This window comes from Camelina sativa, chromosome 7, assembly GCF_000633955.1.
Source record: "Camelina sativa cultivar DH55 chromosome 7, Cs, whole genome shotgun sequence".
Taxonomy (NCBI): Eukaryota; Viridiplantae; Streptophyta; class Magnoliopsida; order Brassicales; family Brassicaceae; genus Camelina; species Camelina sativa.
This window is the reverse complement of record NC_025691.1, coordinates 21,079,679-21,097,827: the sequence shown is the minus strand read 5'-3', so window position 1 is coordinate 21,097,827 and position 18,149 is coordinate 21,079,679. Positions and strand designations below refer to the sequence as shown.

The window sequence follows — 18,149 nt, the reverse complement described above, 5'->3', positions numbered from 1 at the left end:
GATTTTCTCTAATCGAACGAGTTGTACTGATATAGACTTTGTCCGAGTCGGCTCAACGCATGGCGTGTCTGTAAGGTTGCAAAGCCTTAAGGACGTGTCGTGTGGTCGGGAACCTCACCAAAGGACCGGCCAAAGGGCCTGATTTGTTCTCGCACCCGGCTGGACCATTGGCGAACGTTTCCAAAGTCGCGTCCTGGGGTTGTGCAATGGCCTTGGTGGTCATAGTACGGTTTAGGGGCGTTACAACGGTGGTATCAGAGCATGGTTATGATGCTGTATATTACTCGTGTTTTCAAATGTTTTATCGAGTCAAATGGTCGCAGTAGACACTTAGGATAATCCGGTTCGTTCATCACTTAGGGTTAGATGGGATTAAGAAAACACTTTGTTGATCGTGGATGCAGATGTATTGTCAAGGATCGGAAAGGACTAGGTCGACGCATCGTTCGCCGGACACATGGAGGGGTTCAAGTCAGCAGTTTGGTCCGGAGGAATGGGGTTCGCATTTTGGGGATGCCCAAGGGGAGGAATCGTTTCCAGGCATATTTGAATCGAATATGTATATGCCTGAATGGGATGTACCTGTCACGACGCCAAGGTACACACCATCAATTTCAACTCGGTTCAGTGCATCGGAGAGTATGTATCCGCCAAGATTTGCATCGTTTGGACCGTTCTCTACTCATCTGAATCAGAACATGCCAAGAGGAGACCAAGTTCGTGGGGAAGGCCCGAGCAAGCCGAATGTACCAGAGACCCAGCAGACGCTTAAAATGATTCAAGACCTTTTGAGTCACATGATCCAGCAGCAGCAGAACCAAGCCAACCGTTCCATAGAAGATCCATCCGATCATTTTCTAAAACTGGTAATGATGATGAGGAACCTAGGGTTCCGTAAGTTCAAAGGAGATCCGAACACAGTGTTAGCAGACGCATGGATAAAAGAATTGGAGACCCACTTTGAAATGATAAGGTGTCCGGAGGAGTTTAAAAGACCGGTAGCAGTTAACTTCCTAGAAGAGGATGCTCGTGCATGGTGGGACAGCGTGGTTCCTCGCTACCGATATCAGACTATATCATGGGATATATTCAAGAGGGAGTTTGAGCAAAAATACTTTCCACCAGAGTCGCGTGATCGACTAGAGAATCAGTTCCTGCGACTGGAACAAGGTGATATGACTGTTCGAGCTTATGGAAGAGTTTTTACAAGACTTCGGAGATATTTGAACCAAGGAAACAACGATGAGTTAGCTATGGCCCGGAGATTCTTTAATGGAATCAGGCCAGACATAAAGGGAAGGTTGCACGCTGTGACATACCGAAGTGTCGCAAAAGTAGAAGAAAGAGCAGTGAGTGTTGAGGAAGCCATTGAGACGGAAAAAGAGATTATGGCCTAGGAGAAAAAGAAGGAACTAGTCCAGCAGACTAAGATTGTGAACACTCGGAGGGTGAATCAAGTAGCATGACGAAATTGGGGCGCAGGCCGTGGTAAAGTTAAAATGAATGTTAACCAAGGAGGACGTAATGTAAGTAACATGGATCCACGAGGATGCTATGTGTGTGGTCAAGTTGGGCATTTTGCTCGAACTTGTCCAACTGTTGAGGAATCAAAGAGCAACAATCTGTCAACCGTCACATGCTTCTACTGTGGCGAGTTAGGACATTATGCGAACTCATGTCCATCAAAGCCGGCCAAACCGAACGCCCAAACTGTGAACCGCGCCCAGACAGCGAACCAAGTGAAAGAACCCCCAGCGAAGAAGCAAGCAACCCCAGCAAAAGTTTTTGCTTTAGGAGTAGAGCCACCTAAACCTCCGCAGGCCGCGAAGGGCCCTATAACAGGTTTGATTGGGTTCTAACTCTCTTGTGATAGTTTGTGATTGCTTGTGTGTTTGTGTGATTAGTTTTAGCATTGCATTTTTTTATATTTGCTTTGCGTTTAGGAACATTACTTGTTGGTGGTAACCCCACGCATGTACTGTTCGATTCGGGAGCGTCCAATAGTTTTGTGACTCCCGAAGTGGCTGACAAGTTTGGAGACTTGTGTGAGGAGGAAGAAGTGAACATCAATGTCTACACTGCTGGTAATCAACCGCCTCTGAAGACAAGAAGATGGTTCAAGGAAGTGTCGATAGACTTGCAGGATACGAACCTCCCGGTAAATCCTCTAGTGATGCCGTTGGATAGGTTCGATGCTATTTTGGGAATGGATTGGTTATCGGAACACCAAGCCCATATAGACTGTAGCAGTAGCAGAGTTATATTCGAAAATGGAGGAAGGACACCTCTAGTTTTCAAAGGGATCAGCCGAGTAAAATGGCATACTTTGCATCGGCAGCAAGGATTGGAAAATCGATTGAAGAAGATGAGGTCTATCTAGTCACTCTTACCGCCATGGGAGGAGATTACAGGGAAGGCATGGAAGTTAAGGACATTGCCATAGTCAAAGACTTTGAAGATGTGTTTAAACCGTTGGAAGGATTGCCTCCATCCAGAAGCCATCCTTTTACCATAAATCTGGAGCCCGGAGCTACCCCAATTGCTAAGGCACCGTATCGTATGGCACCAGCCGAGTTGGCTGAACTTAAGACTCAATTGGAGGATTTGTTGGGGAAAGGTTTTATTCGACCAAGTTCATCGCCATGGGGAGCCCCAATGCTATTTGTAAAGAAGAAGGACTGAAGCATGCGTTTGTGTATTGATTACCGAGGAATCAATAACATAACCATCAAGGATAAGTATCCACTGCCGCGGATTGACGAATTGTTAGACCAGCTAAGAGGAGCAAGTTGGTTTTCAAAGATTGATTTAGCCTCCGGCTATAATCAAATTCCGATAGCAGAACAAGATGTGATGAAGACGACGTTTCAAACAAGATATGGTCAGTATGAGTTCGTGGTAATGCCGTTTGGTCTTACCAATGCGCCGGCAGAATTCATGCAGTTAATGAACGAAGTGTTCCACGATTACTTGGATCGATTCGTGATAATATTCATCGATGACATCCTTATATATTCACGAAGTGCGGAAGAGCACGCGGAACATTTGAGGAAGGTGTTAGAGAGGCTAAGGGAAATGAAGCTGTTCGCAAAGTTCAGCAAGTGTAAGTTTTGGCAGAGGGAGATTGGATTCTTAGGGCACAGAGTTTTGGAGCAGGGCGTGTCCGCCGACCCAGAGAAGATCGCCGCGATTCAAGATTGGCCAAAACCAACCTCAATGTCAGAAGTTAGAAGTTTCTTAGGCCTTGTAGGCTATTACCGAAAATTCGTAAAGGGATTTTCATCTATCGCAAAACCATTGACACGACTAACCGGTAAAGGAGTACCGTTTATATGGAGCGAAGATGTGGAGGAAGCTTTCAGGAAGCTAAAGGGAGCGCTGACATCAGCACCAGGGTTAGCCTTACCCGAACCGAACCAACCATATTCTGTGTTCACAGATGCGTCGAGAGTTGGAGTTGGATGTGTTTTGATGCAAGGAGATAAAGTGATTGCCTATGCCTCTAGACAGTTAAGGAAGCATGAGGAGAACTACCCCAAACATGACCTAGAAATGGCAGACGGGGTGTTTGCGTTAAGAACATGGAGATCATATTTGTATGGAGAAGCGGTTCAGGTGTTTACGGATCATCAAAGTCTTACGTATTTTTTCACGCAACCAGATCTTAATTTGCATCAAAGAAGATGGATGGAGTTTGTAGCTGATTACGACTTGAAGATCCAGTACCATCCAGGCAAGGCAAATGTAGTAGCAGATGCGCTAAGCCGAAGAAGAGCATAGGTTGATGCCGAGAAAGACGTGGAGTTTCTAGCTGACGAATTGAAGAAAGTAAGGCTTCTAGCCTTGGAAGGGGAGTCTAGTGAGCCGTTGGGATTACAAGCTGTAACTCAAGCGAGCCTACTACACCGCATTCGGGAAGAGCAACCCAAGGACGAGAACCTGAAGAAGATCATCGAGGAATTAAAGAGTTCAGAAGAACTGAATGCTAGTGGTTATCATTTAGCGGAAGATGACACCTTACTTCTCAACGGGAGAATAACTGTACCTGACCGGAACGGACTACGAGAGGAAATACTAGGAGCCGCCCATAGCTCAGCATTAAGTATACACCCGGGAAGCACGAAGATGTACAAAGACGTGCGAAGATACTATCATTTGTCTGGACTAAAGAGAGCAGTAGCAAAATGGGTAAGCCAATGCGACTCATGTCAAAGAATCAAGGTAGAGCATCAAGTGCCAACAGGTTTGCTTCGCAACTTGCCCATACAAACTTGGAAATGGGACTCTATCTCGATGGATTTCATTACCGGTCTACCGATAAGAAAAGGGCGAATCAATGATGCAGTATGGGTAGTGGTTGATCGTTTGACCAAGGTAGCCCATTTGGTTCCAGTAAGGAGTACGGACCAAGCACCTGTCTTAGCCGAGAAGTATATAGACGAAATTTTGAAGCTTCATGGAGTGCCAGTAAATATTGTTTCTGATCGAGATCCAAAGTTCGCATCAATATTTTGGCAAGATTTGCAAAGGGGGTTGGGAACGGATGTTCATATGAGCACCTCATTCCACCAAGAGACTGATGGACAGACGGAAAGGACTATTCGAACCATAGAGGACATGATCCGGCTATGTGCTTTAGAATGGTCATCGGATTGGGAGAAGAATTTGCCGTTAGATGAATTCGCGTATAACAACAGTTATCACTCGAGTACCGGCATGTCACCATTTGAAGCGATGTACGGAAGGCCGTGTAGAACGCCTTTGTGTTGGACCGAAGTTGGAGAGAGGACGAGTTTCAATCACAAGTTGATCGATGAGACGACAAAGAAGATCAAATTCATTCGCGAGAGCATGAGGAAAGCGCAGGATCGCCAGAAGAAGTACGCAGACCGTAAAAGGCGAGAAGTGGAATTTGAAGTTGGAGACATGGTGTATTTGAAAGTTGCACCGCAAAAAGGGAAGGATCGTTTTGGTAAAGTGGGAAAGCTTGCGGTAAGGTTTATCGGACCCTACCGAATCGAGAAAAGAGTTGGAGAAGTAGCCTACCGGCTATCTATGCCCGAGGTAACGCGATTGCATAAAGTCTTCCACGTTTCACAACTACGGAAGCATGTACCAGATCCTAGCATGATTGTGGTTGAGCCTATCAAAGAATTGGAGCCAAATCTCACATACCCCAAAGGACCATTTGGAATAGGGCAAAGGAGAACCCGGAAGTTGAAAAACAGAAACATCCCTCAAATCCAAGTATTTTGGGGAACGCAGAATCGTAAGGTCACCACTTGGGAAGATGAAGATAGAATTCGCGCCAAGTATCCTCAGCTGTTCGTCGAAGAAGATGAGGCAGGACCATCGGAACCTTATGGAATTCGGGACGAATTCTATTAAGGGGGGGGGGGAGAATGTAATGACCCTCACCAAGGGGTAAAATTTAAAATAAAAACCCCTGGTCCAAGGACGTGCAAGAGACACAAATGGAAGGCAAGGGAGGAGAGTAGAAGAATTACAAAAGTAATGTCCGAGGAATTCTGGACGAATCAAGAGATGGCCAATGGTACCATGTACCATGTACCGTACCGGACGTACGTGCGCGTCAGAACGTACCAGCCGAACGCCGAATGACCAAGGACGTACGCGGACGCGAATTAAAGGTGGGAAGGAGCCACTAATGGAGTTGAATATTTTATTCAAAGTGGAGGATTAATTTAATATAAAGGGAGTTAGTGGAAGAATTAAATAATTCAAGGTGGATTAGTGGAGTTTAGTGGGAGGATTAAAGAAATCAAGAAGGTTTAGTGGATTCAAGGTGTTAGCTCGATTTCTCTCCATGTGTTTAAGCATGCTCTAATAGCGACTAAGGAAGAGAGAGCGCTCCACATGCATTGGCTGCCTCCACCGCCTAAGTCCTCTATAAATAAGCTCTCATCTCTCTCATTTTCGCACAAGTCATCAAGGGGGTAAGGAGAGAAAATTTGAGAGAGAAAGTGAGCGAGAGAGAAGAAGGGAGTTGCCGCCGAAAGAAGAAGAGAAGGAGCAAGCTAAGACTATCGACAATCGGCCTAGGTTAAATCGACAAGGAAATCGATTCTAACCGAAGAAGAAGATCCGAGTGTGCCACGAGAGAAGCAGCGTCGAGGGAGACTGATCATCGACGGTTTACTGTGAGTTCAAGCACATACTTTGCCAGCTTAGATGGGGAATTAAAGACATCCATCTAGTGCACGGTTTGCATGAAGCATTTAGTTGCATTTACTTGAAATTTCTTTGGTATTTTTCTTGTTTAAATGCATGCGCGGTGAGGTTACACCGGTTACTAGATCGAAATGTTCTAGTGACAAGGGTGATAACTAGTTAAGATACTTGTAAAATTATGAGCTTAAAAACCATATAAACTCAAGTATCAAGTTCGGTGAAGTCTTAAGGCGTTTTAGTCCGCGAGAAATTCCGGCTAAACGTTGTAAGATTTGGTATTGCTATCCTTCCCATTCCGTACCACATACAGCCGCGACATGCAACCCATGTTCGTGTGTGTGTAGGGTTGGTTACGAAGAGCTCGGGGGTTACTGGGCTCGCTACCCTGGCCGAGGCTGACTACACGACGGTGTGGCTTTGAGTGTTATCCGATCGCATGCCTTAGTGGTTGTGATTCGGAGATTCATGAGGGGTTAAGGGAAAAGGATGCATGTCGGGCCCAATAGAATAAAACTTTTTAAAACGTTTGTTTTAGTTCAAGTTAAATCGTTGCATGTTGTTGTTTGTTGTTGTTTGTAGTTGCGATTGCTTGTAGAACAATCTTGCTTGGCTTGTTAGCTTCCGCATGTTATCTCTGACTGTTGTGTATTGTGCGCTTGCTTATCAAATGTTTAACTCGCTTGCATGCTAGTTATTGTTGCTTGCATGGCGATTGTATATGTTCGCATGTTGTTGTTTATGCTTGCATGTTGTTGTTGTTGTTGATGGGGATTGGGATTATGGTTTAATTCTTTANGAGAGAGCGCTCCACATGCATTGGCTGCCTCCACCGCCTAAGTCCTCTATAAATAAGCTCTCATCTCTCTCATTTTCGCACAAGTCATCAAGGGGGTAAGGAGAGAAAATTTGAGAGAGAAAGTGAGCGAGAGAGAAGAAGGGAGTTGCCGCCGAAAGAAGAAGAGAAGGAGCAAGCTAAGACTATCGACAATCGGCCTAGGTTAAATCGACAAGGAAATCGATTCTAACCGAAGAAGAAGATCCGAGTGTGCCACGAGAGAAGCAGCGTCGAGGGAGACTGATCATCGACGGTTTACTGTGAGTTCAAGCACATACTTTGCCAGCTTAGATGGGGAATTAAAGACATCCATCTAGTGCACGGTTTGCATGAAGCATTTAGTTGCATTTACTTGAAATTTCTTTGGTATTTTTCTTGTTTAAATGCATGCGCGGTGAGGTTACACCGGTTACTAGATCGAAATGTTCTAGTGACAAGGGTGATAACTAGTTAAGATACTTGTAAAATTATGAGCTTAAAAACCATATAAACTCAAGTATCAAGTTCGGTGAAGTCTTAAGGCGTTTTAGTCCGCGAGAAATTCCGGCTAAACGTTGTAAGATTTGGTATTGCTATCCTTCCCATTCCGTACCACATACAGCCGCGACATGCAACCCATGTTCGTGTGTGTGTAGGGTTGGTTACGAAGAGCTCGGGGGTTACTGGGCTCGCTACCCTGGCCGAGGCTGACTACACGACGGTGTGGCTTTGAGTGTTATCCGATCGCATGCCTTAGTGGTTGTGATTCGGAGATTCATGAGGGGTTAAGGGAAAAGGATGCATGTCGGGCCCAATAGAATAAAACTTTTTAAAACGTTTGTTTTAGTTCAAGTTAAATCGTTGCATGTTGTTGTTTGTTGTTGTTTGTAGTTGCGATTGCTTGTAGAACAATCTTGCTTGGCTTGTTAGCTTCCGCATGTTATCTCTGACTGTTGTGTATTGTGCGCTTGCTTATCAAATGTTTAACTCGCTTGCATGCTAGTTATTGTTGCTTGCATGGCGATTGTATATGTTCGCATGTTGTTGTTTATGCTTGCATGTTGTTGTTGTTGTTGATGGGGATTGGGATTATGGTTTAATTCTTTACAGGAACCCTGAGCTCACTAAGTAATCTTAGATTACTTACGATAAATATTTGTGTTGCAGGTAACCCTAGAGGGAACTAGAGGGCGTGGTGAACGATAGGACTCCGGAATAGTTTTTATTTTGTGTCTACTGTAAAAATTCAAGTATGTTGTATTGCGACCCAAACTTTGGCGTTAGGCCTTGTGAACCTTTTGTGTACCGTTTGTAGTAAACTCTTTTAAGTATCAATGAATCGGATTTTCTCTAATCGAACGAGTTGTACTGATATAGACTTTGTCCGAGCCGGCTCAACGCACGGCGTGTCTGTAAGGTTGGAAAGCCTTAAGGACGTGTCGTGTGGTCGGGAACCTCACCAAAGGACCGGCCGAAGGGCCTGATTTGTTCTTGCACCCGGCTGGACCATTGGCGAACATTTCCAAAGTAGCGTCCCGGGGCTGTGCAATGGCCTTGGTGGTCATAGTACGGTTTGGGGGCGTTACAGACATAGCTTTGATCAGTGTCTCCATCGAAAAAGACATTATAAGAGAACGACAATCAGAACTACTTGAAAGCAAGAAGCTCGATCATAATCCAGAAACTGAAGATATTTTGTGTTCTTGAGGAAACAGTTTGGGAGAGGATTGAGATTCCAAAATGGACAGAAAAGAAATTAATCAGGTGGAAAACGAGTAAAGTAAACGTGTTTGTCCAACTAGATATTTTGGCTTATAGGATAAAAGACTCTAGTACACCCAGAAGTTCCTAAGCCCAATAAAGGGAAGCATTTTTCTTTTTCCAAATAATATGATTTATAACCCGGATTTTACCAAGAAATTGTCTTGACTATTTTGCGATTAGAATGACTCGATAACAATATTATATTAGTTGGGAGAACTGGAACTTAAGATGTGGATACTTTTACAAATTGACACAAACTCAACATTTTGGGCCAGAGTCGGTAAATATTAAAACTTTCGGGACATTATACAAATACATCAAATGTAGGGGAGTTCTAGAAAATAATTATACATTATAACCTCTAAAAATTAATACTTGCTATAAATTAATATTTTTTTCGGTCTCGAGTTATAATGGTATAAAAAACGACAAAATTTGATAAAATAATAAGATATACTTTTTTTGAAATTTTATATAAAAATATGCTCTCATAAATATCTTAAATTAATAATAATAGTATAATTTTCTTTTAGTAAAATATGATTCTATTAATGTTTGCGTATTCTTGAAATTGTATTCTTATTGGAGCTCATCTATAATCTTTGTCATTGCATCAAATACTTTTTGTGTTGTTTTCTCACATTGCATTCAAACATTATGTAACGTCTTAGACACGATAGTTGTTTCTAAAAATATTGCAATATCTTTTTGGATTTCATCATGAAAGATAGTAACAACAATTTATTTTAAACTGTAAACTTCTAAACATTTATCATTTTCACCTTGATAATCTAGTAACTATTAACATATAAATTATGATAGCTGAAATTATATATTAAGGAAATTCTATAAAAATATGAATATAATAGTATTTTATTTTAATAAAAATGTTTAAAATAATGAAAATTTAAAAATCTCTTCATAAATTAATATTTTATTATAATTTAAAATTTTGTGGTACTGAACTTGATTTATTGGAAGATCTTCAAAAATACATCTTTTTCCATGTCACTTTTCAAAAATACCCTTTTATGGTGTCTATTTTCAAAAAAAAACTCTTCTTAATATATAAATAACTAAATTCTAAATCCTAAACCTCAAATATTAACCCTATCACCTAAACACTATATCCTAAATGTAAAACAGAGAACCCAAACCGAAAAAAAAAATAAATTAATTTAACATATTGTAATTGTGTAAAAGAGAGCAAAATTAAAAATGTTAAAAGAAAATCTAAAAAAGAATGGGAAAAATGTTATTTAAACCATGGACTTTCAAATTTTGGCCATTTAAACCATGAACTTTGTTGTAGGCCATTTAAAATATCAACTTTTGTTAACTAGCTTTTTTAAACATGAAGTTTCGTTGACCAAACAAAAAAAGACATGATGTGAAATCCGATAATTGACTTATTAACAGATGTTATTATGCCGTTAATCACTCCGTTACTGACAAAACGACATCGTTTTAATGGAAGTTTTAATTCGGAAAATGTCATTTAAACCATGAACTTGTAAATGTATGTCATTTAAACCATGAACTTTCAAATTTATGTCATTTAAACCATAATATATGAAAAATGTGATCAATACTTCAAACTCTAGTCAATCCTTCAAACTTTAGTGTAGTGTCCTAATAAATGAAAAAGACTCAATACAAATACAAAAAGACACAAAATACATGACAAAGATCGAAAAAGAAGGATGAATTGATGTTCTTCTTTCTCTTTTTCAGAATCGCATCCTGAGGCAGAGTCGAAGAAAGAAGAGAGAAACTAAACTAGGGTTAAATGGTTTAACCGATTAGGTTTATATACTTCTGCGGTTTCTAATAAACCAATCGGTCCGATTACCGAACTGAACCAAAATCCGATTATCCAAATCAATTGCGCCGAACGGTTAGGCTTTCTTTTTTTGGTTTGCTTCGATAACCAAAATTTTCAGGTTGTCTAGTTTTCACCGAACGCCGAGGGCAAGTTCACGGTTTATATGACAGAAATTTGAAAGATCATGCTTTAAATGATACACATTTATAAGTTCATGGTTTAAATGACCTTTATTTAAAAGTTCATGGTTTAAATGACATTTTTTCGAACTAAAACTTCCATCAAAACGACGTCGTTTTGTTAGCAACAGAGTGGTTAACGGCATAGTAACGTTTGTTAACTGGTCAACTATTGAATTTCACGTCATGTCTTTTCTGGCTTGGTCAACAAAACTTCATGTTTAAAAAAGCTAATCAACAAAAGTTGATGTTTTAAATGGCCTACAACAAAATTCATGGTTTAAATGGTCAAAATTTAAAAATTTATAATTTAAATGACATTTTTCCCAAAAAAAAATATATAAAAAAAATATTTCTAACAAATTATCTTGTTAATCTATAGAGCTTTTATTGGTCATTTTGTATACAGAAGAAGTTCCGGGACATTTTTTATAAAATCGTAACAGCTTCTAGCTCTTTTTGTAGAATGAAAAAAGTTCCGAGGTAATTTTGTAAATATTATAAGGTCCGGCCGTCCGGGGCAACGTTTGTAGTAAACACTAAACAGTACACAAAAGGTCAAAGTTCTACAAAAAAAAAAATGAGTCAAAGTTCTAAGCCAATAGGAGAGAAAAGGGTTTACCGTTTACAGAACCAAAGAGAGAATCAAAAAACCAAAATCAAACCATAAACCCTAATTTTCGAAAATGACCCTTTTACCCAAACCTATCCTTGACGGTAACACCGAATTTTCCGGCGACGATCAACGTAGTCGCCATCCCCAGAAACATCCCATGCTCCACTACTCCGGGAAACCTCAGTATCTCCTTACTCGCCGCCTCTAAATCTCCGATATCTCTCTCCAAATACAAATCCACGACGTAATTCCCATTATCCGTCACAGCCGGCGCCGCATCTCCGCCGCCGTTAGATCCGCTCTTCTTCATCCTAAGCTTCGCTTTACATCCCGCTTCCTTAAAAAGCTCCTCGAGTTTCCCCCTTGTGAAATCGCAGCAGAACGGAACAACCTCCACCGGTACGGCGAGTCCGCTTCCTCCGATGTACTTGACAAGCTTCGATTCGTCGACAATCACAACGAACTTTTTAGACGCTCCTTCAATCATCTTCTCCCTCAAAAGCGATCCGCCGCGTCCTTTCACCAGATTCAGAGCAGGATCGACTTCGTCGGCGCCGTCGATTGATAGATCTACGACTGGGTGCGAATCTAGATCGGATAACGGAATCCCCAGCGACACCGCCTGCTGGTGAGTTGTGGTTGAAGTAGGGATTCCGATTATATCCTTTAGTTTTCCTTCCCGGAGAAGCTCGCTGATACGAGCCACGGCGTATTTAGCGGTCGAGCCAGTCCCGAGACCGATGACCATTCCAGATTCGACGAATTCGACGGCCTTGTATCCGGCGATTCTCTTGAGTTCTTCTTGCGTGAGGTTTGAGAGCGGCGGCGAGTCGACGATGGCGGGTTCCTCGGTGGTCGTGACATTGGGATCGAACGCAGAACCCATTTTGTACACTACTTGGTTTGTGTGATTCGAATGCACAAATCTGTGAGACTCTTATAAAGACTCTTAAAAAGAAGAATCGTATTCGTATTTGACGGTTCTTATTACTTATTAGACAAGTAGTAAGACCATTTTAAATAGGTTAGTCTAAATTTATAGCTAATTAACATGTGTAAAAAGATATCTTAAGTAGGCCTGGGCGTTCGGATATCGGATCAGATTCGGTTCGGATATTTCGGATTTTGGATTTTTTGGATATCAGCTTTAATATCCATTCGGATATTTAAAAAATTCGGATCGGTTTCGGTTTGGATAATTCAAATTTCGGATCGGTTCGGATATATTGTCGATAACCAAAATTAAACCAAATTTATTGGATAAGGTTTTATTCGGATATCTTTTAATCTGATTGTATCCAAAAAACCATACTAACCAAGTATTTGAAAAAAATAGAAATGAAATTAATAAAAAGTTTAAAGTTCAAACTAACATAAAATTATACCAATACATAAAAGTGCGACGTACTGAACATCCAAAATGAAACATAAGACCGTGTCAATAATAAAAAATAAAAACCAAAGTAAACAATGACGTAGATATAGGAGTATATCTACGATTTGTGTATATTGTATATAGTTAGGTGTGTATATCTATATCAACGATACATATATATCGTATATATTTACGTATACATCTATCTTTATAAAGTTGTTTCTTATATTTTCGGTTATATTCGAATATCTATTGGATATCGGTTCGGATCGGATTTAATCCGATATCCAAAAATAATGAAAACAAAAACCGATCGGTTATTTCCTCAATATCGGTTCGGTTTTTATCCGATTTTTTTGGTTTGGATTCGGTTTGGATTTTCGGATTCGGATTTTATGCCCAAGCCTAATCTTAAGTATTTGAATTTGATTTTACACATGTTAATTAGCTATGGTTAAGGTAATTATCTTGAAATCACATATTTTAATCGGATCTTGTTAAAATAATACTCCTTCTGTATTAGAATAGATGATGTTTTAGAAATAAATCTTGTATCACAAAGATTAATTTTCGGTATGTTTTTATTAATTAATGATATGAAATTGTAGATTTCAAGATTCATTAATTGATAATTTAAATTTTTGATAAATTACTATTGGTTAATAATTAAAAAATATATATTATTATAAATAAAAATATATTTATGACTAAACATTGATTATTTTCTTAATCTTTGTAAAATTCTTAGAAAATCATCATTTCTAATACTGAGAATACTGAGGGAGTACTAGTACTATGAGATTCACATTCCAAGAAAATAACACGTTTTCCTTTAAGGTGCACGCATATTCCAATCCCACCATGAGCATCTCTCTCGACAGCAGCCTTTCCCCACCATTAGATATGATGACGGTCCGTATCTTTTGATTTCTTTCGTTCTTACATTTATAGTATACTATTAACAAATGTCACTGTTCCGTGTATGCATATCTCATCTAATAGACTAAAACCATGTGAATACGATGATGCTCTAATTTATAGATGATGATTTACGCCAGGAATTATGATCACACAAGTGCACGGTTCATGCCATTTTTGGTACCAAAAAACTTCTTAAACATTGAATTTATCAGACAATCATCAAAACGAGTTTATTATTCACCAACACACAATGTATTTGATAACATTACATTCTTACAAACAGGGTTGAATTATTCTGTTTTTTTCTACTTTGGTTATGGCATACCTTGGATAGTGTTATCAACGGTGAGTTTGAAGAAGATGACAATATAGAACGTAAGAGACAACAGAGCAAAGATGTGCTGCCAAAATAGAAGCGCCGAGGCCTCTCTCACCGCGTAACCCCTTAGACTCGCGATGGCTCCAAGTAAAATGGCACTCGGAGTCGAATACTGCAAAAGAAGCACAAACTTGAACATCGGATCTGCTGAGGATATGAGACCGAGTTTATCAGCTGACATTACAACCCCTATTCCCACTATAGGAAGCACCAGGAGTCTTGCAACAGTTATCCCTATCGTAGTACGTAACCCAAGAGTTGATTCTTTCGGTCCTTCAGAGAGCATACCACCAAGGACAAGCATCACAGATGGAACCATCGCGCTCGCCATTATATTCAAACTATCTGTGATGAAAGAAAGTGGAGCATCGTAACCAAAGACAACACTCTTCAGCTGAGGCACTGATCCGATGATGATCGCTAATAGGGATGCGATTGTTGGAGGTTGGAGTATGTGTTTGACTGGAGTCTGTTCAGCCACGACTCTTATTCTCCTCATTACTCTCGGCTCAGCCAAACACTGAAGAGACCTCGGGCTGGGACTCTCGCCACCCGTTTCTCCCCCGAGATGAATTTCAGGCAAAGAAGCCTGGGAGACACTAGATATGCTGTTGTACACCCTGGCAATGAAAGGGGTCTTACAGTGTTCTGTCTCGTTTTCCTCAATCCCTGGCCATTCAGCTTCCACTAGAAGAGGCCTACTAACATCATGATTCTCGACATTGATCTCCTCTATTTCAACCCCTTCTTCATCAACAACCTCATAATACTCCAAAGGCGGTTCCATCATGTGATACACAACAGTATACACAAGTATCACAGCAACCCATTGCGCAAACGATACATATGAAACCCCTCTCGAGTGGCAACTCGGTCCAAAAGGGTTGCTCTTTGTGTGACACACCGAGCTAACAATAGCCAACAAAAGATTCCCAGTATTTCCAAAAGCAGTCATAACTATAGTAAACCTAGTAAACTCTGGAGGAGGCCGACATATAAGGACAACCAAGTATCCTATGAAAGACCCTATGACCGCACTGAGTAACACATTGACCGGTATAAACCACCAACGAACAATGTTATCTAAGGTAATGCTTTCACCAAGCTCAGTAAAGATCAAACAAGGCAAGAACAAAGCAAACACAAGCTTGCTCAATAGCCTAAACGTGGCTCTAGGGACTAATTGAGTCTTGGGATGCGCAAGAAGCAGACCTATTACGGTTAAACAGATAAGCTTCATCAAAGGCACAATACCACTGAGAATATCCATAGCCCTAGTATCAACATTTCCCCCAGATGATAATTCACTGGAGAAACCTGTCATCTTGATCTCACTCTGAAGTCAACGATTGAAAAAAAAAACAGAAGAAGATGACCAAACTTGGGATTAAACTAAAACCCAAGAAAATGTTGAGATACAGTAGTGACGATTTTGAATCAAGAACAAATTTGAATAGACCACAATCAAGATTCAAGAAGATGTTTAGGAAGGGTTAAATCATACGACATAAGTACATCTGGAGCTTCTTCACATGGAACATGTCACTGAGGAAGACGACAAGATTGCTAGAACAGATAGATGCACCATATGATTGCAATAATGTTGTTTCTTGAAGTTTCTTCTTGTCTTCTTGATTTGGATATTTTATTTTCTTTATCACATCGGAAGAAGAGAGAAGAAGATAAAACCTCTGTGTCGAAGATGAGTCACTGGGCTAGCGACAACACAAGACAAAAAAAAAAAACGAAGCCCAATACTTGAGCCATTATCCTCCATTGCTGTTTGATAATCGGTTATCTCCGGTTTGAATGTTTAAATCCGGACTGTATGATCGTACCGCGGTACTTATTAAAACACGGAAGAAAAGGGAACGCTTGGCTTGAGTACTCACGTGGGGAATAAAATAGCTGCCACAAACCAGACAGGTCCACGTGGAACCCAATAGCAGAGATACTGACACGCGTTCGTATATAACTGGTTAAGAAGAATAAAAAGCATATACCGGCGGGTATCGGATCCAAAATTTTCTGATCCCCGGATTCGAAACTTCTCTTGCCCTAAAATCAGCAAAAACCCAACGTGAACAGCAGCAGAAGCGAGACGACACTTCTGACTGGGTCCTCCGCTGTTTCGGATTTCGCGATCGAGTTGCTTTTTCGATCTTCGTCTTCTTGATGATGATGGATTCGCCTTGATAAAAAATCGTTGATCGATTCAGTCCTCCGAAAGATGTCGAATCACTCCAGTGATGAGCCTAGTACCGCTCCGAAGACAGATCAATGGTATGATCTTGTCTTGGGTTCCTCTGCCAAAGATGATTCATCTCATAAGTTCTGCACTTTGCGATGTGAGTTTCCCCAATTTTGCGATTAAGATGTTCAATTTAGTTATCTGAATGATATTTCTGTAGGAAAGATTTGATCTTTTATTTTTGTAATTGCAGATGAATTCAAGCCTGCTTCAATTGACAAGAACAGGTCAGGGACTTTGCACAAGAAGAAGGATAACAGAGTTTCAGTTGCGTTTCAGAATAACCAACCTGGTAGACCCAAGGTGACGTTTGAAGGTAGCAGTGAGGATTACAAAGAAAACGATGCGGTTTTGTTTTTTGATGGGGAGAAGTTTCGTTTGGAGAGAATGCATCGGGCTGTGAAGCAGCTGCGTCATGTTAGGACACCTGGTGAATCTGCTGCGGCTTCTCAGGCTGCTGCGTCTGTCGAGCATCGGTTATCTCCTGTTGGTCGTGCTGCTAGATCTCCGCAAGTGAATAGAAGTTTGCGTCCAGATGTAGCTGTGAGTTTACTTGTCTTTGATCCTATTTGATTGTGTTCAAGTTATGGATTTATTGAATGCTTGGTATAAAATGTTGCTACTACTGGTTTTAATTTTTATTTTCTGTAACCTCTGCAGGTTGAGGTGGAAAGAATCGAAATTGGCAAGTCAGAGAACTCAGGTTAGCAGTTTATTGCAGCAATATTCTCATATGATTTAGCATTTCGAGTTTCTTCTTTAACCGGATCGTAGGAATCTAGAATACACTTCATAAATTGAACAAAACTTAGCCTTAAAAGAAGACAAACTTAGTCTCTATCTCAACCAGCCTCAGTTTGGCATATACATCTGGTTGGTTGAGTTAGGTTGCTAGTTAGAAACTGAAGTGCCTTACAAAGTAACTTTTATTAGTCGGATCTTTCTGTCATTCCTGATTGTGCGTTTCTCATTACCGCTATGACTGCTTAATCAATGGAGTCTAGGCAGGAATATTAGACTTTAGACTTTTGATTCAAGTTTACATATAAAAAAGTAAGAACTATTGTAGCAGCTTTAATATCTAACACAAAAAGTGGTTGCAGTTGAACCTGCCGTAGCTGGAAACGTATCCGCTATCTCTCCAGTGGAGGACAAGAACGATGATGGAGATGAGCATCGCGAGATTGATTTTGTAGAAATATTCGGCTCATTCACTCCAGAGAACGACAATGCAGAGAAAGAGAATGCTGACGGTGGAGAATATGTGGAAAACTTAAACAAGCAGCTTAGCATCACGGAAGAAGAGATTGCAGACGTAGATGATGATAGTGGCGGTGAAGGAGAAAAGGGTCTTAACGCAGCAGAAGCACTTAGAGCACAAGTGAACCAGGAACAAAAGGGTCAAACCTCAAGCTCAAGCAGTAGCAGTGGAAGCAGCAGCGGAAGTGACAGCGATGGTCGTAGCAAAAGTGTAAGCAGCGGAAGCGGCAGTGGCGGCCAGAGTAGCAGCGGAAGCAGTAGCCGTGGAAGTGGAGGTAGTGACGATGAAGATGAAGTCAACTCTGTGTAACAAAAAAAAAAACAACAACAGCTCCAACAACTTTGGTATCAAACAATATTTCCATATTTAAGACTTGCTGTCTGAATAATTTTGTTTTGAAAGATAAAAGGGTAAAAAAATTATGAAGTAGCAAAATATAAATCATAGATATGGTCCAGTTACTATTTCAGGCAGAATCTTGTGTAGTAGTATTAAAGTTGTCCTTGTCCAACACTGTCTAGTCTTTAATTAAAATTAATTAGTAAAGTAAATCTCTAACCTCGACTGGTTAA

At 40.5% G+C, this 18,149-nt stretch overlaps 3 protein-coding genes across 3 annotated transcripts; 1 reads left to right on the top strand and 2 right to left on the bottom strand.

Moving 5' to 3' along the window:
• On the bottom strand, window positions 11,249-12,397 carry LOC104701766 (probable ribose-5-phosphate isomerase 1). Its single transcript, XM_010417504.2, has one exon. It carries the CDS (start codon window positions 12,274-12,276, stop codon window positions 11,470-11,472), a length of 807 nt encoding a protein of 268 aa, XP_010415806.1. The 5' UTR covers window positions 12,277-12,397; the 3' UTR covers window positions 11,249-11,469.
• LOC104701765 (protein PIN-LIKES 2-like) lies at window positions 13,901-15,798 on the bottom strand. The gene has a single exon (XM_010417503.2). The coding sequence runs from the start codon at window positions 15,387-15,389 to the stop codon at window positions 14,001-14,003; it is 1,389 nt and encodes a 462-aa protein (XP_010415805.1). The 5' UTR covers window positions 15,390-15,798; the 3' UTR covers window positions 13,901-14,000.
• LOC104701764 (ELL-associated factor 2-like) lies at window positions 16,072-18,050 on the top strand. The gene is made up of 4 exons (XM_010417502.2): window positions 16,072-16,413; window positions 16,510-16,859; window positions 16,977-17,019; window positions 17,420-18,050. Exons 1-4 carry the CDS (start codon window positions 16,296-16,298, stop codon window positions 17,884-17,886), a joined length of 978 nt encoding a protein of 325 aa, XP_010415804.1. The 5' UTR covers window positions 16,072-16,295; the 3' UTR covers window positions 17,887-18,050.